The following is a 24,162-nucleotide window of genomic DNA, read 5'->3' on the forward strand; positions in this document are numbered from 1 at the left end:
TGCTGCACTTATTTTCTTTTCTAGTCCTTGTCTAAATCTTCATGTATGAAGTGTGCATATATAAACTAAACTGCTGGAAACAATGAGAATGTTAAGTGTTCTTGCTGTGTTTAAAACCTCTCAGGGTACAACTGTATATAAAAAACAAAGTCTTTGGAGGGGACTCTCTGTTGTACTCAAAATTCCATTAAATTAGAGGAAGGAAGAGTCATTTGAATTTTTAGTTCTATTTATTGAGTCACGGTGTAATTTGCACTCCCTTCAAAGGAAGCGAAATTATATCAGCGTAAGTGCACATTGTCTTCACTCTTTATTCAGGCATCAAAATTCTTGTTTGGTGATTTTCATTTTAATGTGAAAATTCAATATGATCATTTCTGAAAAGAATGTTTGTCCCTATTTCTGTTCAAAGCTTTTAATAATGAATTTTAACTTCTGTTGAGTCAGCTGAATCCCTGTAACTACTGCTAGTTACTGAAACGGTATTTGAAACCATGTAGGTTTGGTGGGCACCAGTGATGTTTAAGATACAGGAGTACTATCTGTACAGACAAGATGTTCCACTCATGGCAGTGGCTTTTGCATTTGAACATTTATGCCTGACCTACACAACCTATAGTGGTGCAAGTACAATGCTGTCTGTGCTTGGCTTCTGCCCACACGCTGGTCTTTAAAGGCCACACAGTGGAGTTAAAGGATGTCCTGAATGTGTGGTGCTTTAAAGCCAAATCTGCCTCTGTGCATACAGGTTGTGCAACAGCACATTTATTTCTACTGTCTTTCAATTAAGATTTCTTTGTTTTTTTATGCAGTTAAAATTAGGGGTGGAGGCTGACTCTGAGCCATTATCAGAGGTGGAAGTGACAGTTTTGTCAGGCTTCAGTGCTTCAATTTTCATAATTGCTCTTGTTACTGATACGTGTCTGAATCTTGTAAAGTAAATATTTTCTTTGTAAGGTAAAGATGAACTATGAAAGCTAAAAGATGTTAAAAACTAACTAAAAAATGACTCGTTTCTTACTTTTTTTAGTTGATTGTAGCAGTCTACTCAAACACTTTCTATTTTGAATAGTTTTATGGAGGTTCTTTAACATATTTCTAAATTCAAGCCACCAGATATGTCTTTTCACACAGCTTCTAGAAGCAAATTCTTCCTGCTTTTCTATTTAAAGTGAAAGCACATCAATGTCAGTGCTGTTTCAGAGGTTTCCTATGTTCATTCCTATACTGGAATGAAAATTGGCAAGATGATCAGAGCTTGAACTTCCATAAATAGATGAAGGAAAGTGTGTTATCTGCTCTTTGAGTAAAATAGGTTTTCCTTCAAAGATGTACTCCAAAGGAACTGTAATAAGCCTTTAGACGCGAGTGTTTCTTCCAACCTCTTCCCAGATGGGAACGAGAAGCAAAACTTTCTTTTCCTTCTATTTACATATAATCTTTAAAAATCTTAAAATCCAAAATCTGATGCACGGGGTGTTTTTGGTTACTTTTATTGGGGTTTTTTTGGGGGGGGGGGAGATGAGGTTTGTGTGCTGTTATGTGCATGATATAAATATTTTGGTTTTGTTCCTTTCCCAGTAGGAAATTAAGGTCTTGCTGACCTTTCAATCAGAGTAAACACGGGACTGAAGGCATCTTTTTGGAATAAATGTGTTTGTCAGTGTATGTGAAGAAATGATGTTGTATTGTGCAGTAGTGATTGTTTTGAATTGAGTTAAATGGAAAATTCTTAAGCACCCATTACTAACAAAATGTGTAGGTGTATTGTCTTCAATATCTATCTGTCTTCAAACATGGTAATGTTGAAACCATGTGTTTCAGTACGTTTTCAAGTGGACATAATTGGCTTTCTCTTACATGAGTCAAAACTTCCTTTTCTAAAACATGAATTTTAGTTCCCAGCAGGGATCTGCTGGTAATTGTCATTAGTATTTGAAATAACTGTCGTTGGCTGTTGACATGGCAAGGAGTGGCTGCTAAGCAAGTTACTGACCTAGTTAGTTCTAAGGTTACTTTCCAAAACATTGCTGCTATCATGCCGTACTGTTTCTTTTACCTGAGATGCGTCACACAAGATTCCTAAATTTCACAGGCCTATGGAGCTAACGAATGTTGCTTATACCAATAACAGAAAGACTCTGCTGAGTTGAAGAGTAGGATGTTTCAGGAGTACACTCAGTGGGACTTAGCGTCTGTTGAAAGGTCCTTCAGAACCTCTGTTTGCATGCAGATTCAGTTACCTTCACTGTTACAGCCCTTCCCATGGATAGGCTTTTCAAAAAGACCTGCATTTTCCACATCCTATTTCTAATTCTGAAAATAATGGAGAATTTGGAAAGCTCATTTAGACTTTTTACCAAGGAAGTTATGGGTGTGTTTGGTTAATGTAAAAATACACATCAGCTTATGACAAAGTGGCAAATACATGCAGCTCTGTTCATGTTACAACTTACTAAACTTCTTGAGTGAAGTTACCTTGCTTTGGAATGTGGAACCCTTTAACTTTGGCCATATAGGAAAACAAACCATGGTCATGCTTTCTTATCTTTTATGTCATCTCTTTCTAAGCCAGCATGTGACCCAGCATTCTTCAGCGACATCGTATTTTATCTGTTAGTAGTTATTCTGAATCCCATCATTAAATGTATATACTTTATTGTTCAGAAGTGCCTAATAGAAGACGAGCAGTATTCTAGGGTTTAGCAAGTGGAACAGGGAGAAGCAGCAGCAGGCTGATAGGCTGTTTAGGAAGTAGCCCAGGTATTTTATATTTTGGTGGTTGGTTGTGCATTGTGTTGTGTTAACGTAACTTAAATCTGGTTTCACCAATGTCCTTGGCAGTAGCTCTTCATTTATTTTAGGAGAGTTGTAATATATAAAACTCTTACCTTTAATAAAATCAAATGCAATTGAAGATGTTGCATAATAGGCCTGTTCCACAAAGCTTCTATGGAAGGTGGACACAAGGTTAGTTGCATCTTGTGAAGTACATCTAAGAGCTAGGAAATAGAGGATTTTCCCATACGTTACCAGTAAGTTCTTTGTGTTTAAAATGGGTGTTACTGTCTTATTAACGGTGTGAGTGCCCCGAAGCTCTGACAGCTCCTTATCTCTTTGGTTTTCCCTCTTCCCTTGTTAAGACTAGGATTTTTTTTTTCCCTTCCACTGTCTGTCTGATTTTACTCAATGTCATTTTTCTCCCTAATTTTCAGGTGGATTTTTTATTTCATTAGCTCAAGCCCGTTTCTGCATGTTACACTTGTCATTTTCTGTACAAGCATTCCTGTTTTTTTTCTCTTTATGGTACACTGCCTTTCAAGTATTTATGCACTTGTGATTTCTTCTCTATAATTTTTAATATGCTTTAACCTAGGCTAAAAATGCTTATTTCAGTTAGATTTGAAGTACACGTCTGTTCTCAAGGTGCTTTTTTGTTTTTAATTTCATGAGATTTCAAAGAAAATAGTGGATTTGTGATAACATTTTTTTTAAAGCAGGTCTTTAGAGGCAGGGTGATTTTGTTCCACTTCTAAAGAGTCATTGCATAATGAGGTGTGCAGTTTACTTGCTGTTGATCCACTTTTCTCATCGATAGTTATCGTGTGCACCTGAAAAAGGTGTTGCTGAAAGTCATTTCAGAGCCCCAGATTGTTTAATATTTAAAATTGTGCCAGACAGCATAGGGTGATAGCAAGCTTTTTTTCTACTTGATTACAAGTTAAAGTCCTTAATCTCCCGTTTAAAATCTTTGACAGTGAAATGTCATTACGTAAAGTTTCTCTATCATCAAAGCCACGGTTCAGTCTCATTGTTACTGCTGCCACCAGCAACAGCCTTCAGCTCTGGACTCCCCAAAGACTGCAGCTTTCACAGTGGATTAGTGCTGTGAAGCACCTGTTCTGAGCTTTGCTGACAACGCGTGTGCTTCTCAGGACTTTCTGGCTCTCTTAAGCTTATTAAGACATGATGGTTTCTTGTGTTTTTTGTTGGTTTTTTTTGAGGGGGAGGGTTTGGTGTTAGTAGTCTGATAGCTTGTTTAATTCTAGCAGTCCTTAGTGTATTTTTTTTTTCCATTAAGTGGAAGACTGTATTCTTTCAGAAAAGGAAAATCACGCAATCCGGTGAGAAACCTTTCATTTGAATAAAGAGATTTCTTTATTTAGAAACACAAAACTTAAAATACTCTTTATTTATGACTTCAGGCATCTTTCTCCTCCTTCCTCCTCCATCCAATGCCTGTTCTGTGAGATTAAGACCAGTTTCAGGCACAAATTGTCAGAGGTGGAATCACCTTTTGTTTTAAGTGGACTGTGTTTGATTCAGACAGCAGATCAGCATGGTAGCAAAGCCAGTGCTATTGCTTTAGTAGAAAAAAAAAATAGAAGCTGGATTTTCTCTACTAGCCAGGATTTTAACAGAAAACAGAAATAAAAATAGAGTTGAACATCCAGAAGCTTGAACTACTTGAAAATGAAATACAGCTTTGAATTGTAGCTAGAAAATGTGCCACATGTACGTTGTTTCAAGCATTGTTTTTAAACTTCATATATAGAAGAATACTTATATTTTGGGTGCCGGTCTTGTTCAAGTGCATTACAGAATATGGAACAGAGTAGTGAGGAGCAGTGCAGTTCCAAAGACGGAAACCAGTTACAAATTTCTGTTACCTGGAGGACAGCCAAAAGGTATTGATGGCAGCAGCTCAGTTCCTTGAAGGCAGAGAGGAGTGGAAATAGAAGCAGCTGTAAGCAGTGGCTCATTTCTCTCCTGGAATGCTCCTGAGAACTGTGATGCTGCATAAAGGCAGCAGGTGACCCACAGCAGGTCATGCTTGTGAAGTTTCAGGCTGCTGCATGAGCATCAGTTCAGGTGGAATGCGTCCATCTGTTGGTCTCAGCTCACCTTCTCATTGGCCTAGAACAAAACAACTATATTAGCTATTCAGACTAGCAAAGCAGTTTATTGTTTTCCTTGCAGAAGCTATGAGAGCCTGTAGTTTTAATTATTGAGCAGGAGTTGCTGGAGAATCACGGGCTTTGTTGTTCTGGGTCAGGCTGAATGTTCATCTAACCTTCAGCATCCTGTTTCTGACAGGAAATGTTCTTGAAAAACAAAGGAGAAAAACTTCTCAGTAGGAATGAGCACAAGTATAATATATGGTAATTGCAGTAAGACCTCAAACGTGACAGATGGAGTTGTAATAAGACTCAGCTGCAGTTCTTGTATGACACTTAATGTACCTTTTATGTTCAGTAGTGAGATAGAAGTTTGTTCTTTTTCTGTGTACTACTTTTATATGTCATGCTCTCTTGAGTTTAATACAAGTATGGTGTTTTTCCTTCAGTGTTCCTGTGGCTTTGATCACTGTGGTCATTTTTATTAAGTGTCACTTTTGTCCTCCCTCAAAACAAACAAAAAACAAAACAAAACCCATATTTCTATAGGATCAGTAGAGTTCCACATAAAGCATTTTGCTGTTGATATTGTTTTGTGTGTTTTTGCAGCCCACTGTATGCATCGCAATATCTTGCTTGTTTCAAGTAGTCTGCAGCAGAACTCCCACTCCCAGGTCTGCTAGTTACTGTATGAAACGTATTGCATATTATATGTCATTATAGTAATTTATTGCATTCCTTAAGTGTATTTTGAAGCTCTGCTAGAAGTAATAGCATTAATTAAACTTTCCATGCATGAGCTGGAAAATTTCCTCCCAAACCCCTTACTTCTATTATCACCTATTAAGATAAAACACTGTTATCTAGGGGAGTTACGTCTCTTAGCGTTAATTAGTTCTGTCATGTTTTCAGTAAAATCTGCTGAAGAAAATCAAAGAGAACTGTAATGAGTATGTCAAGTAATAGGAATGCAGTGAAAGTTCTGTAATCCAAAGAAGTATTTCTTGATTGAGACTTGAACAGTAATTTAATCATTTGAAAATCAGGTAGATACTTTAAATTGAACTCGATCAAATGTCAGACAGGCTTTTGTCATCTTGCCATCTTCCTGTGATTCTTTTTTAAGACTTGATTATTAGTTCAGGGAAAAATGATGATTCTCTTAAAGCTGTGTTCGTTTTCTCATGTTCTGCAGTCCCCCTGCCTGCATGTCCAGCAACTTCCATTTCCTCTACTGTGCATGTTGAACGCTGCTTATTCTTCGAACAAAATGCTGTCATGGTAATATTAGCTGAAATCTCTGTGGAAAAAATGGTTGTGGCAATATAGCAAACTCGTCACGTTGAGGCACAGCTGTAGTGCAAATTGCAAAGCTCTACTAACACTACTAATGCTGCTTGCTTTTCTAATGACATCCAATTTAAATGACACTAATACTTGCTTTTGATTGCCGGAAGGGGCAATGTGTTAACAGTATGCTTTGTGGTATGTGCTGGAGAGCACCCTAACTTACAGTTAAATGTCACTTCTTCGTATCACTTAAAAGCTGTAGCCTCTCAGTAGATTTGAAGACACATTTGATAAGATTTACCATCTATCTGCAAGCAGGAGTCAGGCGAGGACTTCTGCTCTACACATTTGTCCTAAGGAAGCAGTTACTTTCAGCATGGGCTTTTTAGCAGTGTTTTTTTTTTTATGACTGATACCTCTGCTGAGCCTTTACAAACAAGTAAGAAAGTGCTTATACAAGGAAAAAGAATTGTATCTCCTGCATGTATTTTTCTGTAAATTATCACCAGTGTTTCTTGTTTTCTGCTTTCAAAATGATGTTGCTGTGAGTTCTACTGACCACAGATTTGTGGTAGCAGTTATATCAACTGTTATTCCTGTGGAGACCTAACCTGAAACTTTCAGTGTCTCGCTTTGTTTTGGTTACAGTCTGTACTCGCAAACAGCTGTTCTGTGTGGCTTACCCTGTCTTGCCTTACAGCCTCCATTCAGGAACTGTTAAATGCTGTCATAGAAAAATGAGCTTCTGTGGAAAGGGGCAATCATGGACACACAGTAATGATACAAAATACAAAACTATAAATGTGATTGTTTTATGTCTGAATAAAAAAAAAAGTTATGCAGAGAACAGTCTGTTCTCTACAGCCTTCCAGTTCCTAAATGTCATGCAATATTGCATGCATGTCCAGGCACTTAGAAACCTAACTTCAATACTAGTTTTGTTGACTTGTTAGCACGTAGTGATGTTTTAGTTCTTGGAGGGAGCTGTGCTACCGTTTAAGAGGTGATCTGTTCTGAAGTTGTAGCTTATAGCCCCTGGGTGCAGAATGGTGTCCCAGGCCAGATGAGAAGCAGGCAGGGATGGGGGGAGGACAGTTATCAGTGGGAACACTTTATTGCAAAACCACAGTGAATGAATTCACATAATCACTGCTGAAGAAATACCTGGAGCTTCCAAGGAATTTGTTTACATTCATAGAACTCTGTTCAAATTTTGACTTTCACAATTAATTGTCTGTGCTTTGCCAAGGCTTTTGGTAACTGTCCTGATAGCTGAGCACCTTGTGTCTGAGTGTGAGACTGCTGTATTCAGCCTGATGGTAAAAGTACAGCTGATACCAATTGTACAGTGAAGGGAAGGTATTTTATTCTCATCAGCGAGTTTGTCTGGCAAGGCCACAGTCTGAGGTGGTGTTGAGCATTTTAAATGGAGTAGTTAATTCAGAACCCATAGCACTAAATATAAAGAGGCAGAGCCTGCTTGTCTGTAGGCTGGGTAAGTCGATGCAGCAATTACCCAGGGACTGAAATGAGGGAAGACCTGAAATACCTGAACAAGGGGAGAAGGCTGATCCTATGGACTCTGAGGCTTATCTTGTGGTCATAATACTGACTTCTGGGGATACCTTCTGTGGTATGTTAGAAGTTATTTCACAAGAAGAATAATGGGATAAATAATGCTGATTTTGGCGTAAACTCTGCCATTACAGTATTTGTTTGTGCAAATCTGGTGCCAGGAATTGCTGAAAATAGTTTGTCTTGCAATTTGAATTGCTTTATGATTCTGAAAAAACTATGTTCCCATTACATTAGCAGACCAGACACAGTATTTATTAAACTGTGGTTACTAGTAAGGGTGGCTGATATCAGTGCTATAATTGGAAACAAAACTTTTAAGTATTGAACATAAGTGATACAAACTGCAAATGGGGAGTGGCTCAGTGAATAGTACAAACTCAATCAAATCATAAGGAATAGCTTTTGAATGGCCACAGCCTTCCCAGTCTTTGAGGAGTACTCAGAGAGCTGCTTGGTTCAAAATAAATAAAATAAAAATTACCTAATAACACTCCCTTCAGATGTGTTTGTTAACCTGAGCAGCTAGAATTTGGAGGTTATCAACTAATTGAAGTGGAAGCTGATGGACAAGTCACCAGGCAGTGAACTGGAAGCACGTGTCCCTGGCATGTGGCTTCAGATAAAGACTTCTTCAGAATTCTTCTACTAGTACACGCATATTCTCTACACAAAAATTATGGTCTAATCATGATGGTTTCTTGGTCACCTTCAGTAATCACTGTTATACTGAAATCATCATCATTTCAAACCTTAAAAGTAGGGATGGTCTCAACTTGACAGCAAGTTCTCCAGACGAGCACCATGAGTGATTTGAGGTCAAGACATTTGAAAGTTATGGAAGACCACATGTGAGGGTAGAGGGACATGGCAAACAATTATTTACAAGTATAACTGAATTACTTAAAATATTTAAGCCAATTCAAAGTAAATGTTGAGATAGGTGGTTTGCCTTCTGGCAGTATTTCTTGACCCACTTAGTTGTCAGTCTTTTGTCTCAGAGATGAGTGGTAATTATAGCTTTAATGCTTCCTCTCAGGTGATTGTAATTGTGTGTCTGTTCCTTCTAAGATTGTGGTCTCTGGTTAGGCTCCAGGTTTTGTGTAGTACAGTGTAGTATCCCTAAGTGAAATCATATTGCTATGCTTCAGGCCAAATCACTTTCCATTTTACAGTTAATTTGAAGAGGTAACCTCTCTAACCACCCTGTGTCTTGTTTTCAAATTCAAGCCATACAGGCTACTCCGTTAAATACTCTTCCCAGGAGGAAATATTCATTAGTGTAGTTTTTAGTCTAAATAGACAAAAAGATGCAGCCTGTGTGGCTTAAAGTACCTTCAAGTCACTTACTGTGCTTTACAGAGCTACTTATTGTAGTACCTGATCAACTGGGCTGCAGGCATTGATCAGACAGTCAGACATTCAGTTCATTATTTTACGTGTGCGTGTGGTAGGTGTGTGTTTATATTCAGTAGTACCACTTGAAATCCATTGTTTGACAAGGGCTCATTTCACTTGTGTTTAAGAAAGTCTTTGCATTCTATGCTATGCTAAGGGAAATGAAAGGCCATCGGCTGGAATAAGCAGAAGTAGGCAATCTAGTTTTATTTTGCCTTTTGTCATGCTATTTATGACTCAGCGATTCATATCCAACAATCATTAAAAACAAGAAGTTGTCATGCAAAAACATAAAATGTGTTATGCTGCTAATGTAAGCAGGATTTCTGTCTTAAACTTCTTGCCATGGTTACTAGACCATTTTGATTGGATGTGGATTTTTGCCGCTGTCAAAACATGGTACTGTTTTCTTTACATCTCACCAGTTACTTAAGCGTTCCTTAATTACTGAAAGTTAATGTCCTGATTTCACAAAGCGTTTGCTATATGTACTGAACCATAATATCATGCATTGATCATTTTAATTACTCATGGGATTACTTAGGCAAACAGTAAGGCACGTGCAGAATTTTGTAGTATCAAGTAAAAGTTGAAAGGTAAAAACTTGAACTCGGGAGAATCAAGGTGTCCTTGTCAAATAGTAAAAATACCACTGCACAAAGCACTGTGTAAAGTCAAGGCAATCTTTGTCTCAAAGGGTTAAATGTAAATTAGTGTAAGAGCGTTATACACAGGGAAATGGAGTTACCAAAAGAGTACAAATATTCTACTTGGCTGGGTGGGTTGGTTGGTTGGTTTGTTTCTGGATATCTTGAGGCCTGTCTCTGTTGCATTCAGTATCTATGAAGTGTGTTGAATAGGAATTAAAGAAAAGAGGAATTTAATGTAGTTGATTTGTGCACACCTGAAAAAAAGGAAGTTTAAATGTGAAGAGCAGTAAAATAAAACGCCAGCAGAAGTGTTCAGAAATATAAATACATGGTCACAGGTCAAAGATACTCTAGAAAAAAAAGAAGGGAAAAAAGAAGTTGTACCGAAAGGGGACTGGAATCTTGAAAGGAAGACAGGAGTAGAAATGTTACTGTCCTTATTAGTTAATGCATTTTATTACCAATTGCACCTGAATGATGATGAATTAAACAGTGTCAAACCGGCTGGTTACTCACTTTGATTTAAAACTTACTGGCTTGTTATTTTTTTTGTATCTTATATTCAACATCTCAATGTGAGAGCTGACAGTGTTATTTCCTTGAATGTTTTTTGAGTCTATCAACTCCTGGCTTATGTTTGGTGATTGTGATCTTAGAAGACCAGCGTTCAATCATATAATCATTAAGGTTAGAAAAGACCTCATCTAATTAGATTATCTAATCAAACTGTCCACTTACCACCAATATTCCTCACTAAACCACGTCTCTCAATACAACATCTAAGTGTTTCTTGAACACCTTCTGGGATGGTGACTCCACCACCTTCCTGGGCAGCCTGTTCCAGTGCCTGACTACTCTTGAAGAAGCAGTTTTTCCTAATGTTCAATCTGAACCTCTCCTGGTACAACTTGAGGCCATTCTTTCTAGTCTCTGCTAGTTACCCAGAAGAACAGGCCAACCCCCACCTTACCATAACTTCCTTTCAGGTAGTTTTAGAGGGCAATAAGGTCTCCCCATAGCCTCGTCTTATTACAGCTAAACAATCCCAGTTCCCTCAGCTGCTCCTCGTAAGGCCTATGCTCCAGACCCCTCACAGCTTCACTGCCCTTCTCTGGATCTGCTCCAGAGCCTCAATATCTTTCTTGTAGTGAGGAGCCCAAAAGTGAACGCAGCACTCAAGGTGCAGCCTCACCAGTGCCAAGTACAGAGGGACAATCACCTCCCTGCTCCTTCTGGCTGCACTATTTCTAATACAAGCCAGGATGCTGTTGTCCTTCTTGGCTCATGTTCAGTCAAGCATCAACCAACACCCCCAAGTCCTTTTCCTATTCAGTTTTCTGGCCACTCTGCTCAAGGCCTGTAGTGTTGCCTGGGGTTGTGGCCAAAGTGCAGGACTCTGCGCTCGGTCGTGTTGAACTTCATCCCATTTGCCTCATCCCACCTATCCAGCCTATCGCAATCCCTCTCTGTGTAGGGCCTTTCTGCCCTCAGACAGATGGACTCTTCCTTCCATCTTGGTGTCATCTGCAAATTTAGAGAGGGCGCACCATGTTGCAGAGCTGGCTACAGCTACTTAAATGAGCTCATGTAAATACTTCAAAAGATGGATAATGCAAAAGTCTCTCTCTTGCACATGCAGAACATTCAAATTAGTGTTACAAATTGGCAAAATAGATGCACTTAGCATCTTCAGCTACTCCAGTTTCTTTAAGTGTTTTTTTTCTGTTTTGAAGTTTAAATAGTTGGTTTATGCTTATTATGTGTTTACTGCAGTCTTGTGTTGTAGGAATGCTTGATGGAGAAACGGAATTTGTTAGGTGATGAGTCTGAAGCTGAAAAAGTGACTCATTGGTGAAACTGAAAATCCACCAATGTATTTCTTAATACTCAGAGAGTGTTTCTGCAGATATAACCTAATGTTTTGCACACAAATAGAGCTCTTTGGGAAATTCCCTGAGGCATTTTTTTTCTAAGTATGTGGGTTTTTTCCATGCAGTACCTATTCCTAGCAAAGGCAAGCATGCATCACTTTGTGATTTTAATTCATTCTGTACTGTGTTTTTCATTAATTGTGATTTTAATTCATTCTGTACTGTACTGAGTTAATATTCTGGACCACTATATTTCTGAAATTTGTTTGAAGATTCAAGAAGTTTGCTTATAGAGACCACAATGCCTGTGTCTCAGGGAAATAAAAATGAGTAGAGTGAAGTCTGCTGCAATGTAACTTATAACCAATTATTTTCACTTTTCAGATGTTCCTCCTGCTGATCAAGAAAAGCTTTTTATCCAGAAGTTACGACAATGTTGTGTACTTTTTGACTTTGTTTCTGATCCACTAAGTGACCTAAAGTGGAAGGAAGTAAAACGAGCAGCTTTAAGTGAAATGGTAGAATATATCACACACAATCGCAATGTGATTACAGAACCTATTTACCCTGAAGTAGTACATATGGTAAGTGATGGGAACCAGTCTGATTATTTTTTTTTAATTCATAGTTGTTTCTTCAGCTACGTCAATCTATTTTAAAAAACCTTACTGAAATCTTCAAAGAAGATAAACTGCCATCTGTACATCAGCAAAATGGTAATATAACTGTGCTTTTTAAAATCTTTTTGCCATTACTGGGTCCTTTTCTTTGTATGGTAGAAGTTGGGTACTGTTGTGGTTTAACCTGGAAACAGCTCAGCACCATGCAGCCTTATGTTCATCCCCTGCTCCTAGTGGTAAGAAGGAGAGGATTGTGGGGGGAAAAAAGGTAGAACTCATGGACTGAGATAAAAACTATTTAGTAGGACAGAAAAGGAAGGACAAAATAATAATAATGGTGATGATAACGATATGTATGTACATGCACACAAATAGGAGGAGTATCCTTTTGGCCAGTTTAGGTCAGTTGTCCTGTTCTGTCCCTTCCCAGCTCTGTGCACCTCCAGAAACCTCACCTTTTTTTGCCATAGATTTCTTTTAGAATAGATGTTTATTAGAACTGGGAAGTTCAACCTGTCTAGTTTTTAAAATAATGTAGATTGCGAAACTCAAAATTTGAGGATATTTTTGTAAGGTGAGAATTAAGATCACTTGTGGAAGCTTGACTCTTACTTTTACATAATTACATTCAGTACTGTTGGTTGAAACTGATTTTTTTTTTCTGCATTCAGAGCTGAGAATGAGAGTTGGACCTTATATTGTACACAGATAAGAATTTTGCTGGAATAAGCTATATGAACTGCTTAGACCTGTGTTGTTTCTCCCCTTTACTATCCAATCCCAAGCCAATTACTTGCTTTACTTTTCTGTTGTATTTAAGTACACTCCAGAGGAAGAGACCAATGAAACTGCAGGAGAGTCTTTCTTCCCTCATTGTGGTGACTGGGTGCCAGTTGCCCGGAGTAGCAATTGGGCCGGGAACAGAATGGTATCTTTTCAAGTCACTAACTGCAGAGTTTGCAAACTGTTCTTGACTGTGTGTGACATGAAGGTGTTTTCCCACGATCCTTTTATAGCTTTGGATGAGTTTTTAGGGTGATGAGAAAACAATATATGTTTAACATAACATAAACCCAGTAAGATTTTGAGGTCCTGCTCCATATCAGAGACTTTAAAGTTTCTTCAGAGTACATTCTAAGGAATTGCAATATTAAAGGTGTTACTTAAAAAATTACTTGTTACATAAGTACACCATAAGTGCTTACTGATAGGTGCCACTTTCATGAGAACTTGACTGTATGAGAATTCCTAATAACTCTATGTCAAAAATACTGAAACACTGAGAATGGTTAATGAACAGATGTGGGATTATTTTTGCTAATTGATCGTTTGACACCACTGAAAAGGGAATTATTAAACAATAAGCTTGCTAAGATTTTGTTTAGATAAAATTGAATTCATGATGAAAGGCAAATATGTGTCAGACTTTGAGTTGACTGTGTGAGGAGTCTTAACTGTCCGCAAATTCATAACTTCCACATTATGTTTCTTTCTTCATCCAAAAACTATGACAATAATACATTTGGCCAAGGAGAATATACTTCCTTTGCTTTCACATGCAACTAGTGGTAATAGTCTGTATTTTTGTCAGTCTAATGTACTTTGGTGCAGGATTTGATAACCTTAATCACTAGTGTTCCTCTATGAGCTCACAACATCTTTCAGTGAACTTAAAATGCTTTTTACACATTAGCTTCTAAAGGAGGTGGATTTCCTTTTGTAGAACTTAGCATTGTGTTATGTACTGTCAGTTATCAGACCTGGACTAGTAGATAGAGGTTAAATTCAGATAGCAAAATGTACTCCTCACTATGAATGTGCATGCCAGAAAGAATTTCTTTCCCTTCTTCCTTAAGGAACTGACTGACATGTCTTTCAGATTCTCCTTTTCTTTGTAAGCAAATGTATGGTGGGAAATGAAATGTTTCTCTTAAGCCCTTTACAAGTTCCATTTCTTGTATATGTTATAGTGAAGTTGGACTTTCTGTCCTCAGAGCACGAACTTGCATCCTAGAACTGGAAGACATGGACAAATGCCTAAGTACATTCAGTAAATGTAAATAATAAATTCAGTAATTTTGATGAAAAGCATGTGTTACAGATTCTCTTGTTTAGTAAGGGGATATATGATTTAATTTAGCTTGGCTTTTGAAGAAGATAGGGCTTCATGAGATAGCTCTGTTGTACAGTAATCTGTCAGAAGCATAGACATTTTCCTAAATGAGTTTGGTTGACTCTTGTGAGAATTGTTAGATTTGTAGAGTACTGACCATGAGAGCTTCCCATCTCAGGAAAGGATGGGCGGCATCTGTACTGTGTCCGTGAAAGCGAGCATCAATATAAACGTTCACCAGCTGACCAGTCAGGGCATATTGAAGAGGAGGAGGAGGCCAAGGAAATGCTGAATCTGTAGTGTTCTGAGAAATAAGTGAATTTGAAGCTTGGGTAAATGATACTTGTCTCTGTAGCTTCCGGAATACTTTCCCTAATGATGATGGAGTACTTTGGATGATAGAGTAATAACATATAGGAAATAAGTTTGTATTTTATAACCAGATCATTTCAGTAGTTAAAGCAGTTTTCACTGCTACTTTTCACATATTATGAAAATGAAGTGACATACTCAGTTACACACGTGGGGAATTTTTTAAGTGTTATTTCTGGTTATGTGGGTAGGGGTTTTTTGTTTAATTTGATACTCAGCATGGAATGAGAGATTTTACTGGGAGTAAAATTTAGTATTTGTGGCTCAGCTTAGCTATTGGGATGGCTTTATTTGTTAAAATACAGAGAATGCAGGCTGTCTGATTACAAAGTTTGTCATTCAGAGCTGTTCATGTCAAGCTTCACTTGGACTGCTCAGCAGAAGGGAAGAGAGAATGTGTGTCATGTTTTCTCTGTAATGCCTACTCACTTGAAACTTTTCTCTAGCATGGCACAAAATGGGCCGCCAGAAAAACAGGGAACATAACCATGACAGCAGGACATATCTGTGAAGCTCCAAAAATGCAGCATATTTGCCTTTTCTTTCTTTTGTTCTCCCATCCTCTGAAAGTTCCATCCTTCAGAATCAAGGATGTCAGCGCTAAAAGCGCTGAAGGAATTTGTGCACACCAGCCCAGATTTCATAAAGACTCAAATCTGATGAATTTTGAGGAGATGGTGAAGTTCTGTTGTGTGTTGAGGGGATGTAAATTAATCCTTTATGTTGTGTTTGCTTACGTACGTCTGTGGGAATTTGACCTTAGAGGAAATTGGGCTCTGCAGCTTCCACTTTACATGTTAGGTAAAAAGACAGAGGTTGGGAGAAACCACTTGACCAAAAGATAAAGAACAGTGATACTAATTCACTGTAAATTTACCTAAATTTTAGTGGCACACAGGAGAGTTTCAGGTCTGTGCCTCCAGTGGGAAACGCCATGCCTTGATTTGAGCACTAAGTTGCATGTTCTTTTGGCCAAAGATTTAAAGCACAAAAGAGCTCCATTGCTCTTGGAACAAATTTATTCTGTGTTGTTCAGTTTTTAACTCGTTTCACTTGATATTCTCAAAAAAAAAAAAAAAGGGGGGGGGGGGGGGAAATGTTAGGAAGTATGAGTCAATACTAAGACCTTACACAACCCAGCTTTTCTTTTTTTATAACAAGAGCCTGAGACTCCCTTATCTAGAAAAGGCTGATTTTTCTTCTGTTTAACTGTCTTAGGAAGTGGGAGTTCCAAGTCTCATCATCCCTAGTTTTTCTTGGGAGACAGTTGACTATTGCAAGCTTTCACCTTTTTTTAAAGGAAGGTTGGAGGTTCCTACCTGATTGATGTCCATGCTTTTATAATATCTTTATACAGCCTATCTCGGTTTTCTTTCTGTGAAAGAGTAATTAATATGCTAGTCATAGTCAAAATCAGACCTGCATCCCTGATGTGAAGGAATACTGTGAGGAAAACAGAGCATGAGGATGACATTTCCTTCATGGGAATAGGATGTAATTCTTGCAGATTTAGCTGATGCAGTTTGATACTGCCTCCCACTGTCTGCTCTGCCATCTGTCAGATGCAAGAAGGCAGGACAGCACTTACATGTGCCAGTTAGTAGGTAATGTTACAGCATTATTTTAAACTGTGAATGGAGCTGATAAATGATAAGCAGTCATAACGTGAAAAGGGAAGCATGCCTGCCTGCTGCTTTTCCTGGAGTCCCACTGCAGATGGGTGGAGTGGATTCCTCTGCAAAACAACATATTTAAGCAGATCTAGCTTGATCTGTCAGGGCTTCTGGATCATCTTGAAATGATGGTTAAATAAACTTAGATATCATTTAAAAACAAAAGAACAATTAAAGAAAACCCACCTTATAACACAGTGAGAAGAGGATAAAGATGTGCATTTGGTTCCTGTACCATCTGAAAATTTGATAATTACAGACTGATAGTATGCTATGAAGAGTAGAATTCTAGTGTAATACTTGCATAGACCTGTAGCTAGATCATAAATTCAAACTTGCAGAATTTAGTTTTTTTTCTTAAATTGAACTGCATTAGACACTTGTTGAAAGTGTGGGAACTATTCAGCTGATGAAGTAAATTATTCTTTTGCATGTTTACTGAACCAACTATTGGTGTTCTTGAAAAGACTGTAAATGCTTCTGCTGCTCCTGATGGTGTAGCCTTTTGCAAATATTTTTTTTTCTTGCAAGATCTGTTGTCCTGTTGTATCCTATGTGGCCAAATTTAAGAAATATATTCTCAGATTTGCTGTTAATACTTGCAAAAGGCCTCCTCCTGTCTGTTGCAACCATCAGATACCAGTAATAGCATATCAGTAATCTCTTCCAGTATTTGTGGTACACACTTAGAATGGAGTGTATGTATGTCTTGTGCTGATGTTCCATGCAGCCAGCTGCAGCTGATTTGGTACATCATTTTGTGCATGTCATAGTCCTCCATTCAGCATAGCTAACATTCTCATTGTGAACAAGTGTCTACCCAAGTTTATTTTAAAATATCTTAGTATTTTTATGATGAACAAAATGATTTAATTTGTGTGTTTTAAAGCAGAGCTCTATGCAGTGTTTTAAGTAGGAATAGCCTTTAAGAGTTTCTGAATGCAGCCTGATAGACTCAATCATTATGAAGGGGTAGAATAGTACACCACTGTTTTTATTTTGGCAATCTTGTCATTTCTGCAGTGTGTTCAGGCTGCTGAGAATACTGAGGCATCTGTATCAAAGGATCAGCCTGAAGCAGTAGAGGTGGTTTAGGACAATAATTTGATCTATACATTCAAAAATTAGTTGAGACTGGTGCTGGTTTGATGCCAAATAAACAAGCAACAAAATAGAATAAGAAAGACTCTCTTGGATGCACTTACTAATAGACTGCTAAATAGACGGTGTTTTTCTGTTTGCTCATCAATTTAGTTGTCTCTTACAACATCTGCCCTACCTAATAATATGGATTATAAGTGGAATTGAGGAATTAGTCTCTTTCAGAACTGACAGCCATAGCTGTCTTTGTATTTACAGATGAAGGCTCTTTCTGGTTTTCTTACTGGCATGCACAGAAGCCTGTTCCCTCCAACCTGGTCAGTAAAAGTAAGGATCAGTAACTCCTCAGGGGCATAAGAACAGCCATTGAATCACAACACAAGTTAGTTAGTCCTTTCTTGTCCACAGAGAAACTGGCCGTCATTTCAGGAGAACTGAGAGTAGTGCAGACTTGTTAAATCTGTACTAAACTATTTGTAAGAAAGATCACTCTTGAGAATGTGTGCTAAGAATCATGTGAGGCTTTTTTGTCAACAGATGTGCTTTACGTTCATTGTTGATTGTGTGTTTCATATATTAATGTGGTTGTGATTATATCTGAGTGTGTATTTTACTACATAACAAAAAAATTCAACGTGCACTCGGTGAGGTGAAGAAATGAGAAGAGGACATCGTGAAGTATTCTGTCAAAAATTGTTGCAAAATTATTACCCTGGAAGTAACTGTGACTATTAATGCTCAGTTGACACGAGCACAGTCAGCACCCACCTTCCCTCTAGAACATTTGACCTTGAAATATGAGAGGCTCTCTAAAATTTACCCTTTCGCCCCTTTTTTTTCCTTCTAAGACGTCTAAGGATTTTTTTTTTTGTCTGTAGTAGGGACTTTGAAACCCTGTTCATTTTTAAAGGTCTTCTGGTCCCTGCTGTGGTCCATGCATGTTACAGGTGTGCATTTAGACAAGCACTTGAAAGCACAAAAATGATTTATATCTCTATGCGTACGTACACCCTGAGAAATCTTAGTAGTCTGCTTCACTTCTTTGAGGATGCTGAACTGCATGGTTAGATGGATATGGGTTAAGAGAAGTGCCACTAAGAAAGGAAGGTCAGAATTTGGTTTTGAGGTATTTTCACATCCATATGCATACGGTGTGAAATGAAACTGGTAATAATTTACATAACAATATCAAATAACAAATGATCTTTGTTTTGCCTCTCTGGCTCTGACTTCTGCTTTTGAAGGTTGCAAATTCTTTTCAGGTGTATATATAAATATACTTGTTCAAAATTTTGTAAATGTTTGCTTGATGGTTGAAAATGTGCATGTTTATGTGTGTGTGTGAAGAGACAAAGTAAAACATCCTGCCAATAAGTTTGTACTTCAAAGAGCAGTACATGGAAGAGTGTTCTCCAAGTTGAAAATCTTAAAAGAAAAACAAATGTACTTCATTTTCTGTAAATTACTGAGTTACACAGCTTGCATTTTTCTGCAGATATTAACTAAGTAGGTTGTGTTAAGACTTCTCAGACAAAATCATCTTTGAAATCTTTTTTTAGTCATTCACTTACTTCAGAGTTCTTAAAGGAACGTGTGATTTCAGTTTGCAGTTAATATGTTTCGAACGTTACCACCATCTTCCAATCCAACTGGAGCAGAATTTGATCCAGAGGAAGATGAACCAACTTTAGAAGCTGCATGGCCTCACCTGCAGGTACTTAATGAAGCACAGGATGTCAGAATCTAACAGAATTTTGACATTAAATTCATTCTTTATTGATGCAAAATCATACAGGTTCTGTCTGTCTCCTTAAATCAGTTGACCTCTCTACAGTATTTCAAATACATCTTGAATTTACACTGATAATCTTTTCAATGAATGTCAGTGTTTTGGAGGCTGAAGTTTGCTGTTTCTTGTGGTAGGAATGTAACTGCTGTGATTTTAGATGAGCTTCAGTTTGTCACTGGATACTTTGATCTGACTGACTCAGTTCTGGCTTTGAGAGGTACTGTGACAAACACAGAACAGAATTTTCAGAACACTTCTGGGCATGTTGAATATTAGATTATGTCACGTGAGGAGAATCTAGCAGTGGAGCTCAGTAGAATTTCAGTGCAATTTAAAGAACTTTAACTTATACTAAAAAAAAACATACTGCATTGGGAGGCGAGGAGCAAAGCTTTCATTGTGTGTTATGTAAATAAATGTGTGCTATACAAATATAAACAGTGCAATTCTGGGCAACTAATTAGTAATTTTGGTAATATACTGGTCATAAAATGTTTTTTGTTTGTAAGACTAATGGTATTTTTTCATTGGACTTTTTTTCAGCTTGTTTATGAATTTTTCTTAAGGTTTTTAGAATCTCCAGATTTCCAACCTAATATAGCTAAGAAATATATCGATCAGAAGTTTGTATTACAGGTAAGGTAAAAATCGCTTTTAACTTCAAGCTCTATATCCGTGTTCTCTTGCAGTGCGTTAGATTGAATAAGTCTTTTCTTTTCCCTCTTTGCAGCTTTTAGAGCTCTTTGACAGTGAAGATCCCCGGGAAAGAGATTTTCTTAAAACAACTCTTCACAGAATATATGGGAAATTCTTAGGCCTGAGAGCTTACATCCGAAAACAAATTAATAATATATTTTATAGGTACGTCAGTATCTTTTTTTAATGGGACATTTGGTCAGATAAACATTTAAGTATGCTTCAAGATACTGTTAGCAGCCTTTAATTCTTAGTAACTTCATACCTAATACTACATTTAACAGTACTTGATGCTAACTTGAGAGATTTGGAGTAGCCTTGCACACAGCATAAATTTGGCAGCCAATATTTGAATTGTGTTATTTGATGGGTGGTTTGGTATTTTTATCTGAGACTTTTTTCTTACTGTGTAGTAGTATTCATACTTGTAATAGCGCTTGAATAAAATGTAATTCTTTGTAATGCAGAAATTGCTACCGATATGGAGTGGCAGAGAATTTGATTGAAGGGAGCATATTTACTGCTTTTTCTTTCCTCAAACCTAAGATGTTCCGTTTGGGGTTGGTGGAAACTTTTTAGTTGTTGTAGAATATGCTGTAGTTTTTATACCCAGTCACCCAATCAAAAGATGTGACACAAAGAACATTTAATCTGCAGCCCTTCCAAAGGGGTTTGAAGGTTTTAACTGCCTATCATCAGGTGTGAAAGCAGGATTATGGTTGCCTTTTTTGATCTTCTAGATTTTGTACACTTCTCTTTTCTACAAGTCATTATACCGTGTATCAGTTTTTACACTTCTTCCACCACGTTTCCCTTTTTTTCTATCGCAGTTTTCTACCCAAAATGAACTACCTTAAGAAAATAACAAAAAGCTGCCACATACCGGCTGCTATTTCATGAATGGCACCCAGAAGGACCAGGAGAAGCAAAACCACAGTTTTGCTTCTCAGTTTGTGGTAGGGAGAGTGAGCTTTTAGAAGAGATGTAGAGGAGCTACTTTAAAATAACTAGTACGCCTTCACTCTCCTGCAGACAACAGCTCTTGACTAGCTAGAGCCAGTATGTCCCAGGGAAAGAATACATGTGTGTCTTTCAAATAAACTGGTGAACTTATTTCTATGTGTATAGGTTGTGTTAATTTTTTTCAGAAATGCATGGCTTTGTAAAATATCTGAATCAAGCAGTGCAACAACATTACAGCCTACTATAATGTGTTTCTGAACTATGTTTTTATATGCTGCTTCATGCTCTGTACTGTCAGCAGTAGTGGAAGTAAAGACTTCAAACGCTATTCTGGTGCATGGCTTTTAAAAGACTGAGAAACGTAGTTGTTACATTGACTTTGTAATAGTTTCACAATCTTGGTAATAGTTCTCCATATATATTTTTTTTTCAATCTGAAATTTATATGACAGATGTACTGTAGAAGTGACCTTTCTCTACCAAATTTTAGGTTGGAAAGTTTTAGGGGAAGAGTGAACAAAATACCTCACTCATAGCTCTTAAGTATTGAAGAAATAAGTAGAAATTCTTTGCTTTCAGAGGTAAACTTTGATGAATATGAGCATTAGGGAGGAATCTGTTTAAGCTTCTGTCTTGAATTAGTGCTTTGTGCATGACAAATTCTTAAAGAATGTGTCAAATTTTTCAAAATGTTTCCTTTTTATGTATTTTTTTACTCTAAATCTTCCTATATAAACTTAGTAAGAAGCAGAATCATAGAATCACTCAGGTTGGAAAAGACCATGGTCTTAAAGATCATGGAGTCCAAGCACGACCTAACCATACTACCCTAACAACCCTCTGCTAAATCATGTCCCTGAGCACCGCATCCAAACGGTTTTTAAACACATCCAGAGATGGTGACTCAACCACTTCCCCAGGGAGCCTATTCCAGTGCTTAACAACCCTTTCTGTAAAGAAGTGTTTCCTGATATCCAACCTAAACTTACCCTGGCACAACTTAAGGCCATTTCCTCTTGTCCTGTCACCTGTCACCAGTGACAAGAGGCCAATCCCGCTCTCGCTGTAAGCACCTTTCAGATATTGGAAGAGAGCAATAAGGTCTCACCTCAGCCTCCTTTTCCACAGACTAAACAGCCCCAGTTCCTTCAATATCTGATCTTTATTTATCCTGTAGTCACTGTCCAGAATTACATAAATTCTGTCCCCATGGTATGTTAATCTTACTTTTTTCTAATGTAAAATATATATGTGTGCATATAAATTAAGTTAGTATGTTCCTGCTTATGTAGGTTTTAAGATTTTTGTGTCATTGCATTCAGTTTTACTTGAAATTAGCAGTCATAGCTAACATTGTGGATTAAAAGAAGCTGTTAGTATGTTGGTCTATGAGAAGTTTTCAAATAGAAAATTTTCTGCTAAGTGAAATCAATACTTTCTACTAAGTGAAAAGAATTCGTTATTTTCAAAATACCTGAAGTTGTGCATAGGACTTTCTTGACAGTTTTATGCTCAAGCAATTGAGAAGACCATAAGAAAGATGATTGCATAGTAAATTACAGTGTTCTTTCAGAAGAAAATTCACGAAAACGTGATTACTTCTGTTTATTACTGAGCCTTTTGTGTGCACAGGAGTCTAATACCAAATAGCTTTTTAGCTCCATAAGTAGTAACTGTTGGAACACTTTGTGCTTGCATGTGCTGTAGAAGGTTGAGTCATGGCATTTGATTGTGCCAGATGCTCTGTTATTTTAATATTTAAAGCATTGTTTGCTGTGTTTTGCATTATTGAAATGACACAGAGTATGATTGTTAAAAAAGCTGAAATGCATGCACTATTGTTAAATGTGAGTGAAGCAGGCGTGAAGGTTGAAGGCAGCTTAATGTGCTTATGGAGCGTGTATATCTTCTAGAGAACAGGGCCTTCAAGAACACAAAATGCCACTGTGTTTAGAAAAGTTTCCAAAAATGCTTAACTGTTTTCATGGACTCCACGAAGTTTATTTTCTGCTAAGTGACTAAAACCTAAGAGGCCAAGGCTATCTGTAATGTTAGATGGTCATCTCAGTGGTAGGTGTATCTCTGTGTTCAGCAGAGACTGAGTACAATTTTTCATTTTTTTAGGTTTATTTATGAAACAGAGCATCACAACGGCATAGCAGAATTACTGGAAATACTGGGAAGGTAAGTTGTAGGTTTTGTCTAATTAAACTGTCTTGATCTTCAAAGGAGACTTTAAATATTCAGTTGGGAATTGCCAGCGGTTATGAGACAAGATGAAAATAGCTTCCTTGCATGTGGAGAAGTGTAACTTTGAGTTTTGTATAAGAGTACAGAAACAGCAAAAACTTCAACTGCACAGCAGTGTTTTCGGGATGTGACAATTTGTTATCATTTTAAGTTTCATTTTCTGCATTAGTATCCTTGTAATAAAGATCAGCTGCAATGCAGCTGTAATTAACATGTAACTAGTTGTAATTTGTTTAAAAATTCCTCTGACTTCGCGAGATGTACAGCAGGCAAGCACATAAAGGGTGGGTTATAAATCCTCAGACACCTTCTGTTCATCTCCTTCAAGTAAACTTCAGTGATGTGTGTGACAGCCCTTGAATCTAAGTTGTACAATGCGAAGCTGCTAACCTAGTCAAAGCTGGTGTTTTTATCAGTAGACTTCTCATCCAGAGATGCAAGCTTTAAAAATATATATACATATATGTAAATACACTTTAAAAGCATTATTAGTTTTATTTTACACAGTTTTTATGTAATAGGTTATAAGTTTCATGGCACTTAATTTTAGAAATCGGAAATTTGCCTGTTAAAATTGTAGTAAGTATCTTTTTTCTTAGGTTTTCTAATCAAATTTCTAGTAGCCAAATTAGACTTCTGTGCTGTAACTGTTCTGTATTGATTATTATTCTCATCCGTGAAGGAGTTCCATACAAGAAGATGACAAAGAGCTCCTTATGAGTAACAGAAAAGGCAGCTTTAGCAACTTCTTAATTTCTCAACAATATTTGTCATAATTCTATAACATTAGCATCAAATTTCTGCAATGATTGCCAAGGAGAGTTGTGTAAAAGTGTTTTAACAATCCATGTATGTTTTCACTTATCTGTTCTGGATTGATCTCTTCAATGTCCGGTCTCTGGT

The 24,162-nt window shown here is 37.4% G+C and overlaps 1 protein-coding gene across 3 annotated transcripts in view; it reads left to right on the forward strand.

Moving 5' to 3' along the window:
* Window positions 1–24,162, forward strand: part of PPP2R5C (protein phosphatase 2 regulatory subunit B'gamma) — a 75,537-nt gene that overhangs the window by 33,821 nt on the left and 17,554 nt on the right. For all 3 annotated transcript variants that reach the window (NM_001397232.1, NM_001397231.1, NM_001079482.2), the window contains 5 exons: window positions 12,067–12,266; window positions 19,165–19,275; window positions 19,894–19,986; window positions 20,081–20,211; window positions 23,134–23,193. In NM_001397232.1, the coding sequence (NP_001384161.1) occupies window positions 12,067–12,266; window positions 19,165–19,275; window positions 19,894–19,986; window positions 20,081–20,211; window positions 23,134–23,193 (595 nt within the window). The remainder of the gene's footprint in view (window positions 1–12,066; window positions 12,267–19,164; window positions 19,276–19,893; window positions 19,987–20,080; window positions 20,212–23,133; window positions 23,194–24,162) is intronic.

The sequence above is a fragment of the Gallus gallus genome, chromosome 5, assembly GCF_016699485.2.
Source record: "Gallus gallus isolate bGalGal1 chromosome 5, bGalGal1.mat.broiler.GRCg7b, whole genome shotgun sequence".
In the NCBI taxonomy this organism is placed as follows: Eukaryota; Metazoa; Chordata; class Aves; order Galliformes; family Phasianidae; genus Gallus; species Gallus gallus.